Genomic DNA, 16615 nt, shown 5'->3' on the forward strand with positions numbered 1-16615 from the left:
ACACGGCTCAAGGGTGGATTACGGCCCCTCGATGAAGGTCACACTGGACCCAGGATGTCTGGGCCACAGGCAGGGTCCACTTTGGGCCCTTGAGACCATGGAGGCCTCAGCCCTGGCTTCACACTGGCCACCTTCTCACTCACCACGTCCCAGGTGTTCCCCTCACCTGGGCTTCTCCACAAACACGGCCTCAGGGAGCATGTAGGGAGCCTCCTTCTTCCGGGTCTCTATCACCTGCAGTTGGGAGGAAGCACATGAGAGCTGGGGTTCACAGAGGGGAGGAGCTCTGGGCAGGCAAAGGCTAGCTCTCACCCCTCTCCTGGTGCTTCCTTCCTCCCACAGACTCCTTGCCCGAGCACCCTGCAGCTGGGCTTCGAAGGGACAAACTCAGATCAACAGTGACCCTCACAGCAGCCTGAGAAGCCCAGGCGGACGGCTCAGGCCATCACCAGTGACGGGTACACATCAAGTGTCCTTTAAAGGCAGGGCACGTAGCCCTGGGGAGAGAGATGGCGGTTGCTTGCTCCTATGCCCTATTCCTATTTTCTTTGTAAACGTGGAAGAGGGGGCAGTGGTCACACCCTCCCCCCAACCCAGGTGCAGAGCAGAAACATCCTGATGGACAGTCACAGACGAAGTTCCAGTGAAAGTTGGTAAGATGGTGAGAGGTGGGAGGGTAGTTGCCGTGCAAGTAGGGACAGGAGAGAGCCAGTCATGTCTGGGCCATGTCTGGGCACGGCCTTCTCTGCGCCCTCTATTGGCCCATGCTGGGGGGGCAAGGTGACACAGTGCCCCTCCCCCATGGCCCCCAGCATACCTGAGCCAGCTGGGACTTGAGGTTTCTTATTTTAGTTCGTTTTGCTTGTATATATATATATTTTTAAGATTTTTATTTATTTATTTGACAGACAGATCACAAGTAAGCAGAGAGGTAGGCAGAGAGAGGGGGAAGCAGGCTCCCTGCTGAGCAGAGAGCCGGATACAGGGCTCAATCCCAGGACCCTGGGATCATGACCTGAGATGAAGGCAGAAGCTTTAACCCACTGAGCCACCCAGGTGCCCCTTTGCTTGTGTATTTTAAAGTTAATCCTAGACATTCTATCATTCCACCTATAAATATTTTAGTATGTTTTTAAAATGTCTTTTGGGGACATTTGATTATAGACTGGGTATTAGATAACACTGAGGCATTACAGATGACTTAGTTAGGCATGTTAATAGCATGGTGATTAGGTAGGACGGGGTCCCTATTTTTTACACACAACACTGACACACTGACATTTTACCACAGGGGTAAAATGACATGCCAGCTGAGATCTGCTGTAAAATAAGAAAAAGTAAAAAAGAGATAAAGTAAATGTGGGAAAACCCTCCTGTTTCATCCACATGATAGAAACACAGATGATCCCTGTTCTCACACTGCTTTGGTGATGTTTGAAAACTTCCATAATAAAAAAAAAATTTTTTTTTAAAGTAGCATTCGTCCCAGACCACACGAGAGTGGTGTGTAGCTGGGCCTCCGGGAGCGGGGGCTGCATGGGTGGGGGCAGAGAATAGAGGCAGGCGGTTTGCAGGTGAGGAAGGGGTCCAGGTGCCTGCCTGTGGCAGACCCCACCATGCTATGTGGTGTCATACAGGAGGAAATGCTGCCTCTGGTAACTTCCCCTGGTCCCTGGTTGTTCCGTCAACCCTTCCTCAATACCTACACGTGGCACGGGGCTCCCGCAATGGAGGATGAGTGGTTCTGGGGAAACCCCAAGCCAAGGGCCTCCTGAGCTCTCAGGGTCGCGAGGATACCAACCTCATGGATGTGTTGGCAGAAGGCAGGGACGGTGGTGAGCTGGCTGATGAGGTTCAGGTAGGCCGCGCCCAGTGCGTAGAGGGCACAGCGGTTGTACACGGGCAAGTTCTCTTCATTGACCTGGGCCACGTCCTGGGGCAACACAGAAGCGCCTTGGAGTTTTTCAACAGACAAATTAACATTGGCGCCCCAACCTCCACCCAACCTCTCCCAGCCTTTAATAAGGGACAGCCCATCTCTTTAGACCAAGCCTTTTTCAGCATTTGTCCCATAACTTCCTGGGAGACGGAAGTCATCCTTGGTAAAGTGGAAGGGAATCACCCGAGAACAACACATGGTCTGGCTGCTTGTATGTACTTAAGTGGAGGGGTGATGACCTCATTCTCCACTTTGCAGTTCCAGCTTTGGTGACCTTGACTGTCCAAACCCTCATCATTAATCCTACCTCTAGGATGCTGTGTCCTTGAATATCGGCCTTGAAAGACTCTTGGGGGCTGGACTGGTTTGCTAAACTGGGTCCCCATATTAAGCTGAGAGAGTTGCAACAGGTACTCGGGATTGGGACACAGAGGAATCTCAAGTTCTAGCGTGAAGACAATCATAGCAGCTGGGCTGGCTTTGCAGGATTTAGCCCTGGTGGCCCAAGATTATCCCCCACTGAATTCCCAGGTTTGCCCTCATTCCTGCTCCTAGGTAGGATCTAAAGCTGCCGAGCTTCAGGACCTTGGACACTGCCCAGTATTTTGAGGTCTAAAGGACCCACCCCAATTCCCAGCATCCTTGAGCGTACACCTCCATCCAGAAGGACTCTGGAAGGCTACAGCCCTATCTAGTGAACACCGGCTCTCTAAGAGTCGCGAGGGAGGCTTGCTGAATCTCCAGGACCCCACGCATGGGACAAGAACTGGGAATATGTATTTTTCATAAGTGCTTGGGGTAATTCTGAGACACAGCCAGGCTTTGTCACGAGACGACCCCAGATGAAGTTTGTGTTGGGATCACTCAAGGTTTATAAGAACTTGGTACCCCCTTGAAGTCTCATTCAGACCTTGTGAGACTTGAAATTTTCATCAGGGATCAAAGGGTGTTTTTGAAAGAGCCTGTTCCCTGGGTCTCCTCTGGCCTGAGGATGGGCGCCAGCCATGGAGGAGGCATTCTTGGGTGGTTCCCCAAACAGAACCATGTCTTGTGGTCCCTGGAGGAATGGGGACCCCAGGGTGCCATATTCCTGGGCTCTGAGACAACTGTGCTCTCATGAGTGCTCACCCAGCCAGTGCCCCGTGCTGATCCCACCCGCCACATGCTGCCCACGCCAGGTCCCCCCTGAAGAGCCCCACCTGAACAGCCAGCACCAGGCGGATGAGGTCAACCACCACCTCCTCGTTGGCCAGCTCAATGCTGATGAGAGCCAGCAAGCCGTAGAGCGCCTCATAGTGCTTCTGTATGTTCGACTCCTCCTTGCAGCTCAGGTAGATATGTCTGTAGAGCTGCTGGGAGTGCTGGGCATGGGAAAAGGGCAGGGGCAGGGCCGCAGTGGGTGGGTGGAGGTGGGAGGGGCAGGGAGAATGGGAGGAGACCAGTCTGCAGGTGGTGCGAGGCTGTGCGCACCCCACCTCCACCCTTAGGGAAAGGGTGCCTTCTCTCTCTCTCAAGTACTTGGCCCCCCGAGGGTTCAGCTGGTCATCCCGACTAAGTGTGCTCAAAGAGGGAGCAAGCAGGCCTGGAGATGGGGTCAGTGCTGTCTTGAGGGCTGGGAGGCGGGGGCCCATAAAGCCTGGCCCACCTCGGGTTTGCTGGGGCTTAAGTAACAGGGGCTAACCTTCTTCATGAAGACGGTGTCCTGTCGGGAGCACTTGTCCACTTTCAGCTTCAGGACAGAGATGTCACTGAGGGTACTGGGAAGGGACACAAGGGGCCACCTTAGCCCTGTGCAAGGCCAGTCAGAGCTCAGGCAGCGTCACTGGGCTTTACCCCAATGTTGTCAGTTGGGGCCCAGCCTCCTACCCCCCTGCATTGGTTCTTAGCTCAGTCTCCACTTTCCTCAAGTTCTCAGCCCCTCTGTCCTGCCTACTTTTTCTGGTCCCTTTTTCTAAAACACCAATTCAGGGGCACTTGGGTGGCTCAGTTGGTTAAGTGACTGCCTTCGGCTCGGGTCACGATCCCAGAGTCCCAGGATCGAGTCCTACATCAGGCTCCCAGCAACATGGGGAGTCTGCTTCTCCCTCTGACCTTCTCCTCTCTCATGCTCTCTCTCACTCTCTCTCTTTAATAAATAAATAAAATCTTTAAATACCAATTCCGAACATTCTCTTCCTCCCTTCCCCTCCTCCCCAGTCTTTCCCGATAAACCTGCACCCCCTTCCTTCCTCCCCACCCACTAACTCCCTTTAGTAGCTGCTCCTCCTCTTGCCCGTCTCCACTCCATCCCCTGGCTCCCTGGGAGAAGTACCCTTCCCTCACTCCCGCTCCCATAGGACCTCAGGGTCCATGTCCGTGATCAGCTCCTGCTGGTTCCCAACGAATAAGGGAACTGTCCTCTCACCTGGATGTGAGACCTACGGGAAGTCTTCTCCCCCACCATGCACCTACCGGAGGGGAGACCCCAAGTTCACCTGATGGTAGAGAACTTGTGGCGGTTGCCATGACGATCGATGAAACTGATGAGAATCTCTAGAACAAAGAGGCGGATCTCTGCGTCCTCCATGAGGGCGGTGGACAGAAGGCGGTCCAGGAAGTTGCTGGGCAGGGCTGACATCATGTTGTTGCACTGGAAGCCTGTGGACACCTGTGAGCAAGCCCAGCAAGGCCGAGCTTAGTTAGGGACGCTGGCACCCTCAGTACAGCGAGGAGATGGACAGCAGCCGGCGGATCTGGGGATCTAATGAACCTGACCCCTCCTGACAGCTCCCAGTCCAGCTCCCTTGTCCTCCATCCTAGGCCCTGGATGCCTGAGGCAACTTTTTTGAACATGCCAACAACTATCTAGACCTATTTCAGGTTGTTGAAAGCAAGCAAGGGGTAAGCACTAGAGGGGAGCAGGGGCCAGAGAGCCTCTGAACCTAATGGTCCAGCTGTCAGGGCACAGCTGATGAACACTACCCACAAACACGACACTATGTAAGGGCATGGATGGTCACACAGACACGGAGAGACAGTGGGAGAGCTTACAGCGGGGCTGAGGACCCACAACCCTCCCCCCACAACAACCATTTCAAGACAACTCTTTAAGGAGGGCATCCTGGGGGTCTTCAGATTAAAGCCAGTGGCTGTTGGTAGACACATCACGTGTAATGTTGTTAAAGTGTACAAAAGCAGTAAAACAACCCCAAAGTTTACAGCAGCAGCATCCACCACAGCCCAACTGTGGAAGGAGCCCAGATGTCCTCTGACAGATGAATGGATAAAGAAGATGTGATGTGGGGCGCCTGGGTGGCTCAGTGGGTTAAAGCCTCTGCCTTTGGCTCAGGTCATGAACCCAGGGTCCTGGGATTGAGCCCCGCATTGGGCTCTCTGCTCAGCGGGGAGCCCGCTTCCTCCTTTCTCTCTCTGCCTGCCTCTCTGCCTACTGGTGATCTCTGTTTGTCAAATAAATAAAATCTAAAAAACAAAAATTTAAAAGAAGATGTGGTGTACATACACAATACAATATTATGCAGCCATCAAAAATGAAACCTTGCCATTTGCAACAACGTGGATGGAACTAGAGGGTATTATGCTAAGCGAAATGAGTCAATTGGAGAAAGACAATTATCATATGATCTCACTCCTATGCTGAATTTAAGTAACAAAACAGAGGATCAAGGGAGGGAAAAATAAAACAAGACGAGATGAGAGAGGGAAACAAACCATAAGAGACTCTTAATCTTAGGAAACAAACAGGGTTGCTGGAGGGGTGGGGGTGGAGATGGGGTAACTGGGGGAAGGACATTAAGGAGGGCACGTGATGTGATGAGCACTGGGTGTTATAAGACTGATGAATCACTGACCTCTACCTCTGCAACTAATAATATATTATCTGTTAATTAATTGAATTTAAATGAAAACAAAAAAAATTTTTAAAAACCCACAAAAAACAAAAGCAGCAAAACAATATTGACGGTTAAATCCAAATGGTAAAACAATGCCTTTGATGATTCAGCAGACCCTAGGGGATCTAGCAAGGCCTGGTGGCATCAATAGTAAACATCAGCTAAAGGGGGGTGTGAGTGCCCCCCAAACTGTCACCTTGATTAGGAGCTGGGTACAGTGAGGGCAAGCTCAGCAGAAATGATAGGAGCACACAGACCAAGGAGGTCACCAGATGTGGGCAGTGCCAGCATGAAAAGCCTTTATAAAAATACAGTGGCATGATCGGCGTGGGCTCGGGAGCGGGTGGGGGGTGCAGATCAGCAGGGCTGGAACAGAGATTGGGGCTGAGGGTTGAGATGGGGAGTCAGGGAGGGGAAGGCGCCTGGGGATCTCCCACCTCAGTCTGAGAGGTGTGAAATCTGGAGGCATGTCAATTGTACACGGGCACCTACTATTTAAAATGGAGCAACGTGTAGGGAGCATCATTTCTAGAAGATTCTCCTTGTGGTTGTATGTCTGATTGATGAGGACAGATGGAGATAAGGACAACCATGAGGAGAATCTAGCTGTGAGATTTCCACAGCTAGATGTGTGTAAGAATCCCTGGGGAGCCCGTTACAAACAGATTCCAGGACCCCACTCAGACTCATGGCTCCAAATCTCCACCGAGTCCATATATGTTCTAACAAGTTGGTCATGAGATGGCTTTTGAAGATCTGGACTCCAGTGATGGTTGCAAAGATGTAAAGAGGAATGTAAAATCCCGATGAAGGGAAAGGCAGACTGAGGTGGGCACAAGTGCTGAGGGGGAAACAGGTGGAAGGGACCTAGGGAGGTACTTGGAAGGGGAAAAAAGGGCAGGAACCAAAGTTAGCATCCCAATTCAGAGATAATGTTTGAGTGACAAGGCTATTAGTAGCTGATAAGGAACCTTTGTGAAAATTAGGAGCAGTGCCCTGCCTGCTCCGGATGATCCAGCTCTGTGGATGCCCAGACTGCTAATGAGTGTAACACAGGCTAGATTTCAGCCCCCTAGTCACCCTTCAAGCCGGACCTATTTGTGCAGTGTGCAACCTGCGCAACTGTATGTGGTAGCCTTCTCTTGGTCCCTTAGGAGGAGTTGCCTCCTGTAGGGTCAGAGCAGGACTGGGGACAGGAGAGGCTCACCTGAAGGAGGGATTTCAGCAGCATAATCTGGGTCAGCCGGTTCCTGTTCTCTCTGTAGACCAGAGACACAAATACTCACCAGGATGGTGATGTGGGGGAGAGACCCCACATTTGCCTGCCCAGGTTCCCCTTGTGACTAGATTCTCCATTAAGCTTGTTTCCCAGGACAGTTGACTTCCAGAGCCAGGAAGTAGACCAGAGAATTAACGGCTTGCCCCAAAGGTGGGAAGTAGTTATTGATGGGGCAGCCTGAGGAATTGTTGTGGGCTCCAAGGGCCCCACTAAAGACTGCTGAGGGATTTGAGAGTAGAAGAAAAGTGAGGGCAGGACCAGGAAAATTAAAGCGAAGTAAGGGAGAAAAGACGGGAAGGGAAGCTGGGGTGGAATTTTGGCCAATAGGGGAGAAAGGGCAGCAAGGCTGGGCTTACCCTGTCTTCCCTGTCTCCATGGGATGATGCAGGGAAGGCAGCGGGACCTTGCTCATGATGAAGAGGATCACCTCGGAGCGCTGATACGTGGGCAACGTGCTGGCAAAGGAGCCTGCAGGAAGGAGACGCGGTTGGCTCAGGTGGGGCTGCCGGCTGCCAGGTCTCCGCTCCGCCGCTCAACTGGACAAACTACCGCCCAGAGTGCGGGCTGCGTCCCTAGGGAGACAACTAAGACGCGGAGGGAGAAACCTTCGCTCGTCATTCCGCAGGCCGTGGTCAGCGTCTCTGGGAAGGAGAGGGGAGCGCCCTGGTGCTAAGCCAGGGCGGCTCTGAAGTGACCCGCTCTGCAAGCTCGGAGGTGGCCGTCCGGTTCTCCCCGTCCGCATGCACGTGCGCATCCACGGCCTTCTCCCTTTCCTCCCTCCCGCCTCTCCTCTTCCTCGCTTCTCCCCACCAATCGCTCCCGCGTGGCGGCTACGACGGGCCTGATGGGGTCGGGGGCGGGAAGAGTTCGCGACTCTCCGCCTCTGATCCAAAGTCCCGCCTGAGCAACCCGCGGACGTCGTTCTGCGCTCTCCCTCACGCCCGACCCCGGCCAGTCCGAGAGCTGTGCGTGCCGCCGACGGACTCCATCTCCTCCGACGACCGCGGGTAACGCAACCTGAGCCGATGACTTTCCTGCAGCGTCGGAGCGCGGTCCCGGTGGAGGCAGCCCCCTGCCCCTTCCAACCCCGGCGGACGCTGCGGCACCTGGCCCCGCCCCACCACCGGCCCCGCCCACCATGGCCCCGCCCACCATGGCCCCGCCCCGGGTCCCACCTATGGTCTTGATGACAGCCTCTTGGAACATGCGCTCTTCGTGCTCTTTGATGATCTTGGTGCCCAGGCTGATGGCCCCGTCGTAGCTCCCGGTGAGAGCGTAGTCGATGCTGAGCCGCAGCTGCCTCAGCAGAGTGTTGAACATCTCCAGCACCGTGGGCCCTGAGCGTAGCGGGGGCGGGGCACAGGGAGGGGGAGACCCGAAATCCAGGGCTGGCACCCCCGCTCGTTCTGCCCGGTCTTGCAATCCAGCCGGGGCCTTCCTCTGCCCCCTCCCCGCGCTCCCTTGCCCTTTTCTGGAGGGGGAGGCAGCCTCCCGCCGAGGGCAGGGCTTTGTCCTTGGAGGCTTCCGGGGCCCCCACGCTGTCCCTCGGGGCCCCCTTACCGACGGAGCCGGTGGCCGCGATGACGGCAGCTTCCGACAGGACCTCCACGATGCCCGCCCGCACCGTGGCCGCGCTGCGGCTGTTGGCGTCCAGGTGGCTCAGGAGCTGCTGGATAACCAGGTGGGAGTGCTGCGGCTGGGGGGAGGAAGACGTGCTGGCCCCAAACCGCAACCCCCACGCGGCCTCTGCGCCAGGGCAGCTCTCGACTGGGACGCAACGGCCGGCGTGGACGAAGGTGAGGTCCTGAGGCCAGTGGGCACTGGAGGTGGTGTCCATGTCTCCTCAGTCCCTTCCCCCTGGTCCCACAGGAGCAGAAGCCCCATCCCAGGGACGACCTTGATTTCGAGTTGCCCTGGGCCCTTCCACTTCAAACGCGTCAAAAATCAATTTTTTGGTCTTTCTTTTCATTGTTCCTGGGTCCCAGGTCATACTGGTAAGGACCACCACAGGCCACCGGGTTTAGTCCCATGCTGCACAAAGTGTAGCCTGATTACACTGGGACAGTAGAAACCTCGAGAATAAGGGCTTAGTAAGCAACGTCATCAGGCTGTGGGGTGAGTGGGGTCTAGGGGCTTGTATTTTACATGAGCTTTTCATTTGCTTTTTTAAAGGATTCTTTTTAATTGTATTTTATAAAGTATTGATCTGTGCTATATCAGAAACAAAACTAAAGCCTGCCCTTCCTCCCAGCCAGATGAAGCAGCACGTTGAGACACCTGGGGGCTGGGGAGAAGTCAGAGGATGGCTAGCTTTCTCCTTTAGCACACCGGCCTGCTCCCCGAGGTGCCCTTGGCCAGTCCACAAGCTGGAGGGGGAAGCCGCCGTACCTGAATTGAGTACATGATGATTTTAAAGCAACGGATGGCAAAGACCTTGGGTTCCCAGAGAGAATGGTTATCCAGGTGGCTGTGAGGGAGAAAACACGAGGGGATGGCTATGAAAGGTAAAGCAATGGTAGGGAGAACAGACAAGCTTGGGGGGAGAGGAGCCTCCCCAGAGACCCAGCCCCTGGCAGAGCTCCCAGGTGAGGAAGGCTTTACAGGTGGCGGGGGGGAGGAGGATGAGGACCCCGGGGCTGTCCCCTCATGGGAACCGGAGGGAAGCCAAGAACAGAGTTCCGCAGCTGTGGACTCAGGAGTGAAGCTGGGCACCTTCCTCTGGTTTCTGGGCCTCCTACCAGCACCTCTCCCCAACACTGCTCTTGGCCACTGTGTGGTAGCTTCTGCTGTCACACAGGCACAGACAAGGGACCATCTTGGGCAAAGGACCACCACCGTAACACCTCTTTCCCTTCTCCCCGAGTCAGCAAGATGCCAGGACCTGAAAGTTCTCTGAGGGCTGGGGTGGGGGCCGACGGCACTCACATGAGAACAGGCTTGATGGCATTTTTGATGTTGCCAAAGGCAGCGCGGCCCAGCAATTCCCGAAGGCACCTCTCGGCCAGCTCTGCTGGGTTCTCTTTCTCCTTCTCTGGTGCTTGGAGGGGCGAGGGAGAGCGGCTGTGGAAACAAGCAGCACGTGGGTAAGTGATGGCGAGCAAAGCTCGAATCAGTCTTTGTGCAGCTTGCATTTCTTTTTTCTTTTTTTAAAGATGATTTTACTTATTTATTAGAGAGAGAGAGAGAGAGGGCACAAGCAGGGAGAGTGGGAGAGGGAGAAGCAGCCTTCCCGCTGAGCAGGGAGCCCGATGCGAGCCTCCATCTCCACCCTGAGATCATGATCTGAGCCAAAGGCAGACGCTTAACCGACTGCACCACCCAGGCGCCCCGGCAGCCTGCGTTTCCACACTGCGTCCTTGCAGGCGGTGCACTGGGACAGGCAGGAATTTGATGTGGGCTGCAGAGATAATGTGGGAGATATCCTGACTGTCAGAGATGAAACAGAGTCAAGGACCCCAGGATGGAGGAAGATCATGGGAGAAGGGTCGAATTCTCTTTCCGGAAATCCTTGAGCACAGGTGTCCCCGCAGGAAGGACAGAGAGCCTGCACATCACAGGTCTGGGAGGCACAGACCACTGTGTCTCCATTCCCCAAAGCCTGGGAAGGAAAAAGATTGAGTGTGAAAGAGAGGGAGGCCGAGTAATAGAAAAAGCAAAAGAAAGCGGAGGAGAGAGGGAGAGGAAAAAGAAAGGCAAGGCGGCTGGCGCAAGTGGGAGTCAGTGGTACCTCAGTCACAGGGGCTGGATCTGGACAGAAGAACGAGCCTCATGTCTCTCTCTGGGGGCTGAGACCCCTAGAGTCCACAGGCCAGGATCGGGGGTGAGGTGCAGTTCCAGGAACGGCCCCCAGAGGGCCACACTTCCTTCCCCCCAGCCTGTCCCCAGCTTCACCAGCCCCAGGGAGTCAGAGGGAGGGAGGGAGGAACCTGCTGTTCTCACACCTCGCCAGGCACAGCCCAGGTGGACAGCAACACGAGCCTTTCCCTGCATTCCATTTTACAGATGGGAAGAGCGAGGGGCTGGGACACACTGAACCCCCTGTCTGAGGGCTCCCAGATTCAAACCCAGCATCTGCAACTAGTGTCCAGGGGCTGCTGGCTGGTCAAGCTAGTTTTAGGGGCCTGCAGTGCCATTAGGAAGGGAGGGAGGAAGGGAAAGTCCTCAGCCACTGGAGCCATGAAAGGTGCTTTCAAACCTCCTTGGCCTGCTGCTTTCAGAGAGACAGAGGTAACCGACTTTTCTTCTTTGTGTTCTGACCAGCTCGCACTTACCCTTAGGGAACCCAGCACGGTTACTGTCCTTCCTTCACTGAACGCAGACCTTAGGGGGTGCAGCAAGCTGGCAGAAGGCCAGAGCCAAGGCTCCTAGGGAGCCGGCCTTGGATGCATTGCATAACAAGCCACAAAAACCAAGATAGCTAGCCTTTTAATTAGGCTTTACCAGCCAGCCCAAGCCCTGTGGTTCCCAAGCAGATGGCAGAGGCAGCCCGGGAGGACCGTGCATGGCTGCTGCCCGAGCTCCTGCCTCGACTGCTTACCTCTCTGCCTCCTCTATGTGCTGCAGATTGAAAAGCAGTGATGGGACAATTTTGTCCATGTGCTGTGGGTCCCAGATATTGGCTTGCAATTCATCGTTCACTGTCTTCCTCACCACCCCTTGCAGACCTTTGATGCCTGACATTCTGATTCTGGAAGAAAAAGGGCAACACGGAGTCATGAAATCCTCCAGCCCGGAGAAGCCTGGCTTCTGTGGCAAGGGGAGGAGCACGGTGTGGGGACCGGGGATGCATTCATCCATCCAAAGGCAGAAGGGAGCCCACCTTCTACCCTCCGTGTGACTCAGCCTCCTGGCCGGCCGGCTTCCTGTGCAAGTGGACATGAGCTGCTTTGATCCTGCCCCACTCAGGTCAAGACCCTGAGCCAGAGGCTATGCAGACTTAAGAGCGAAGTAACTAGAATAGCGTCCCCCTCACTATTCTTACTCCTGGTTCTGGGTTACAAGGTACGTCCTAGGGTCACCTGGGTGGCTCAGTGGGTTAAGCCTCTGCCTTCTGCTCAGGTCATGATCTCAGGGTCTTCGAATGGGCCCCGCATTGGGCTCTCTGCTCAGCAGGGAACCCGCTTCCTCCTCTCTCTCTGCCTGCCTCTCTGCCTACTTGTGATCTCTCTCTGTCAGATAAATAAGTAAAATCTTTTAAAAAAACAGAAAACAAGGTACTTCCTAATGCACAGAAGAAATACATCCCAAGCACTCTGGGCTCCTATGTCCCACCCAAGAGAGCCTGGCCGGCAAGAAACCAGGCCTGGCTGGTTTCCTCCCCAGGGCTTCCTTATGTGTGAATGTGAATTAATTCCGTCTCTCCAGAATGCCTCCCACATATGTACACATTTCATTCCACGGCACCTGGAGCTGACCGACCCTTTCAAAATAAAGCCCCAAAGACCAGGCCCTCAGAGAGACCTGCTCCTCTTATGGCTCCCTGTCATGGGCCCATCGGAGGCTTAACCAAGAGCAAGGGGCCTGGGGAGTATCTGAACCCAAGGGACCCCTCCCACCCCTCCCCTCCCCCTGCCGAACACACACTCTTATTTATAAGACCCAAGTGTTGTTCTTGGAAAGGGGCTCTGGGCCCTGCTGGGGCTGTGAATGAACAACAGGGGGCTCTTGGGGAAAAGGGGCACAGGGAGGCTGACAGAAAGAAAAAGGATAACTTATGCCAGAAACACCTGTCACCCTGGCAGGCCTTCCTTTCAGGGTTGGCACGTGCTGTCTGTGGGCACTAATGGCCCTGCTCAGGTGCCAGGAGCAAACAACCTCAGCCACCGTCCTCCCCACGGGCCATACATCCCAATGCTGTCACAACACAGGGCTGACAGACGTCTGCTTCTGTGCCCTCTTCCCCCACCATGTCGTGTGTGCGTGTGTGCGTGTGTGTGTGTGTGTGTGTGTGTGTGTGGTGGCACAGGGATGTTCCCTCTGCTCCCCCTTCTGAAAGCTCAGTATGGCCTGAATGACCGGCCCCTGTTACAGCCACACCAAGCTCCAGTCCTGTGCCTTCCCCAGCACCTGCCCCCAGACATGCCCCAACTGTTCCAGAACCTTCTGTCTCTTTAGAGCCCATCTGCAGTGAGGGGGCTACGGCAGGGCCAGTGCTGGGGAGATGACAAGGGGCTCCTTCCCCCAGGGGCCCCCACTACCCGTCGAAGGCACTGAGGTAGCACCCTTCCAGAGTCCATGACTATATTAAGAAATGGGGGCCTGAGGAAGAGGGGATCCTGCCAACCACTCACAGGGTGACCTGCCCTGGAGATGTTCCACAGGCTCACAGCGTTGGGAACTGGCTCTCTGCGGGATGGTAGGGTTCATTTTCGGTTCCTTCAACCCAGACCATCAGCAGGGCTCCCTGGCCCTGCTGCTGCACAAAACATGGCACTCAGGGCCCCTCCAAGCCAGTGGCTGGGTTCTGGAACAAAGCACTGGAGAATTGGGCTGCTCTGGGCATACCACCATCAACGTCAGCCGCCAAGCCTCCTCGCTCTGACTCCCCCTGGCCTCTCCCTTCTCTTCCCTTCTCCTTCCTTCTTTGTCCCCTTTGAACATATTCTCCATGTCATAGGGCCTCCCCGAGTTGATAACACAAACACACCCCATTTGGGCAGAGGCCCCCTTCTAATCGTTTTGCACCTTATCGTTCTACGACGAGACTTAGCGCAAACCCCAATTCCCTGTTTCCTTGCTCAGGCACTGCTCCATTGGTCTGATGCTCTGTCCCCCTTATCTTCTGTGGGCATATGTTCACATAATGTCTTTGTGATTTTATTTGAGAAGTTTTCATTCTATGTGGATAAGTGTGTTTCTGTGAGTTGAAGAACTTGGTAAGTTTGTGTCTGAACGTAATTCAGGACATTTATCTGAAAGCATTCATTCTTTGCACCTGGCTTGCTCTGTTGGCAGAGCATCCGACCCTTGATCTTGGGGTTGTGAGTTCGAGCTCCACGTTAGGCACAGAGATGACATAAAAGAAATAAAATCTTAAAAAAAGAAAGCATTCATTCATTCACTCATTCATTCACTCAGTGACTGTTTATTGAGCGCCTACTGGTCCCCAGGCAGTGCTGCTGCACCTGAGAGGCAGCAGTGAACAAAATGATGATTCTTGGCCTCCCAGAATTTATATTCTGCTGGGGGACCGACAAAGAGTCAGAAACAATAAGCGTGTCATTAAGGGGATTGTACTATGCGGGGAAAACAGAGCAGGGCAAGGGAGAAGAGAAGAGGGTATGTGGGATGTTTGAGAGAAGGTGGTGTTGACCAGGAGTTATTTGAGCAAGGGCTTGCAGGGGGAAAGCAAGTGAGCTAGACAGATCTATGGAGGAAGCATTCCAGGCACAGGAACAGATGGTGCAAAGGCCCTGTGGCAGGAATGTCCTTGGTGTGTTTGTGGGCAGTAAGGAGGCCTGTGTGGCTGGAGGGGAATGAGCCAGGGGTTAGTGGAAGACACAAAGCCAGGATGCCCACAGAGATCAGCCAATGTGAAGACTTGGGTTTTGTATCGGCAGATGTATGTGGTGATGGATAGTGGCAAGTGGGTGTATTTCTGGGTGTGTATAAATGCACGTACCCCTGAACAAAAAAACACAGGTCTGTGCATGTGTGTATAAGTGTGCTCAGATTTGGTTCCCAAGACCATTGCCTTCCATCTGCTCCTATTTCGTGCCCCAGAAGATTTTCCTTTGAAAGCACAAGCTGGGAGTCCAGCTCTGCCCACTTGCCCACATACGTCCTGCCAGGTGTTTCCCTCCCTCCCCAGCGATGCCAGAGCCAAGGTCAATGCGGCTGAGGTCAGACAGTGTGCTCTGGGCTGGGAACGCTGTACAACCCCTCGATGCTTCTGCCCTTAGCTGAGTGGGCCCCCTCGCCTCCCCTACTCACTTGGTTTTGATTTCCGTGTCATCGTGGCTGGAGTGGCACATTTCACTGAAGCGGGACACAAAGAAGTCATAGCTCCGGTGATAGGATGGGGTGTCCTCCTCGATGTTGGCAAACTTCACAAACTGCCCGGGAGGAAGGAGAGATGTGCAGGTGAGAGGTGACCCACTGTGCTCTTCACCTTCGGGCTCTGGGCTCTGGCGCTTGCCATCCCAAGGCCCCCTGCCCTAGTAAAGCCAGGCGACATACACACCCGGGAGCCACGCGTTCCAGGACGTGGCTCAGCTCTGCTTCCCACAGCACACCCAGTCTCCACGTCTCCGTGGATTCCAAATCCTGCTTGCCCTTCCCGTCTACACGACCGGACCCATGGCCCCTTTCAGCCCATCCCCGCAGAGGTGAGCAGAGGATGGAACAGGCGAGGACACGAAGGCGACTCTCTTAAGCTCCTGCCCCCTTCGATGCCCAGAGCTGCACCAAACACACGGAGGCCCAGAGGCAGTCACGGATGAACTGAAACAGCCAAAGCCAACGCCAAACCGTGTCTCAACACTTTAGGATGAATTCTGGGAAACAAGAACAAACCTGAAATTCAATTTTAAAATGTAATTCCGTAGGGAGAGGGTGGCTGGGTGATGGTCACTGGGGAGGGTATGTGCTATGGGGAGTGCTGTGAGATGTGTCAGCCTGATGATTCACAGACCTGTACCCCTGGGGCAAATACTACATTATATGTTAATAAATATAATTTATAAAAATGTAATTCCATTTTATTATTTAAATTTATTTATTAATTAATTTATGTTTAAAGATTTTATTTATTAACGAGAGAGAGAGAGTGTGCACGGGGGATTGGGATGTAGGGAGGGACAAGCAGACTCCTTACTGAGCCGGGAGCCCTGATGCAGGACTCGATCCCAGGATCCCGAGATCATGACCTGAGCCAAAGGCAGACTCTTGACCAACTGAGCCACCCAGGCACCCCTATTGCTTCAAATTTGAGCACGTTTTTAAAGTTTGCGGATTCAGTTCTGTTAAGTCTAGCTCAGTATTATCAGGGCTGGATTCCTTCTGCCACCCGGCTGCACATTTGCAATTCTAAATAGGGACTTAATTTCAATGGACTCCCACAGAGAAGCAAGAATCAGGGACTAAGTAGAGTTAAATTGCTAAAAATTAAGTATAATTCTTATAGGCTATTTTGTTTAATGTTATAAATTTAGTACTGCAAACAACTCAAAAGATAACGCTTATAATAAAATCTATTCTCCATGACTCTGTCTTGCATTATTTAATTTTTATAAACATTTCTTGGCTCTAAAAGGATATGCTATTATTTCTAAAATCATCTAGTTAATGCACTCATAATATTCATTACCAATTCCAATCTGTTTCTCTATGTAACTACTCAAAATTTGTTCACTTTTCTGGATGACAATTAGCAGCTTGCACCAACATCATTAATGTTTCTTTCACTAATAAATATACATTTATTTTCTGCTGGCTGAACGAATCTCAACATACAAAGCAGATGAGGAGATCTTGCTTTCCAAGTTAACATCTGAAATGTAAACCTCT

The 16615-nt window shown here is 53.5% G+C and overlaps 1 protein-coding gene across 3 annotated transcripts in view; it reads right to left on the reverse strand.

The window, feature by feature from the left end:
* Positions 1-16615, reverse strand: part of EFR3B (EFR3 homolog B) — an 86618-nt gene that overhangs the window by 8517 nt on the left and 61486 nt on the right. Inside the window, exons 5-17 of one of the 3 annotated variants that reach the window (XM_032353136.1) lie at positions 15041-15162; positions 11646-11795; positions 10034-10168; positions 9497-9575; positions 8669-8774; positions 8284-8445; positions 7465-7576; positions 7037-7088; positions 4414-4586; positions 3621-3696; positions 3139-3300; positions 1802-1933; positions 167-234 (exon numbers count right to left, since the gene is read on the reverse strand). In XM_032353136.1, coding sequence (XP_032209027.1) covers positions 167-234; positions 1802-1933; positions 3139-3300; positions 3621-3696; positions 4414-4586; positions 7037-7088; positions 7465-7576; positions 8284-8445; positions 8669-8774; positions 9497-9575; positions 10034-10168; positions 11646-11795; positions 15041-15162 — 1529 coding nt within the window. Of the gene's footprint in view, positions 1-166; positions 235-1801; positions 1934-3138; positions 3301-3620; positions 3697-4413; positions 4587-7036; positions 7089-7464; positions 7577-8283; positions 8446-8668; positions 8805-9496; positions 9576-10033; positions 10169-11645; positions 11796-15040; positions 15163-16615 lie in introns of all 3 variants that reach the window. The other 2 variants (XM_032353135.1, XM_032353134.1) reach the window with 2 other exon arrangements.

Source organism: Mustela erminea, chromosome 7, assembly GCF_009829155.1.
Source record: "Mustela erminea isolate mMusErm1 chromosome 7, mMusErm1.Pri, whole genome shotgun sequence".
In the NCBI taxonomy this organism is placed as follows: domain Eukaryota; kingdom Metazoa; phylum Chordata; class Mammalia; order Carnivora; family Mustelidae; genus Mustela; species Mustela erminea.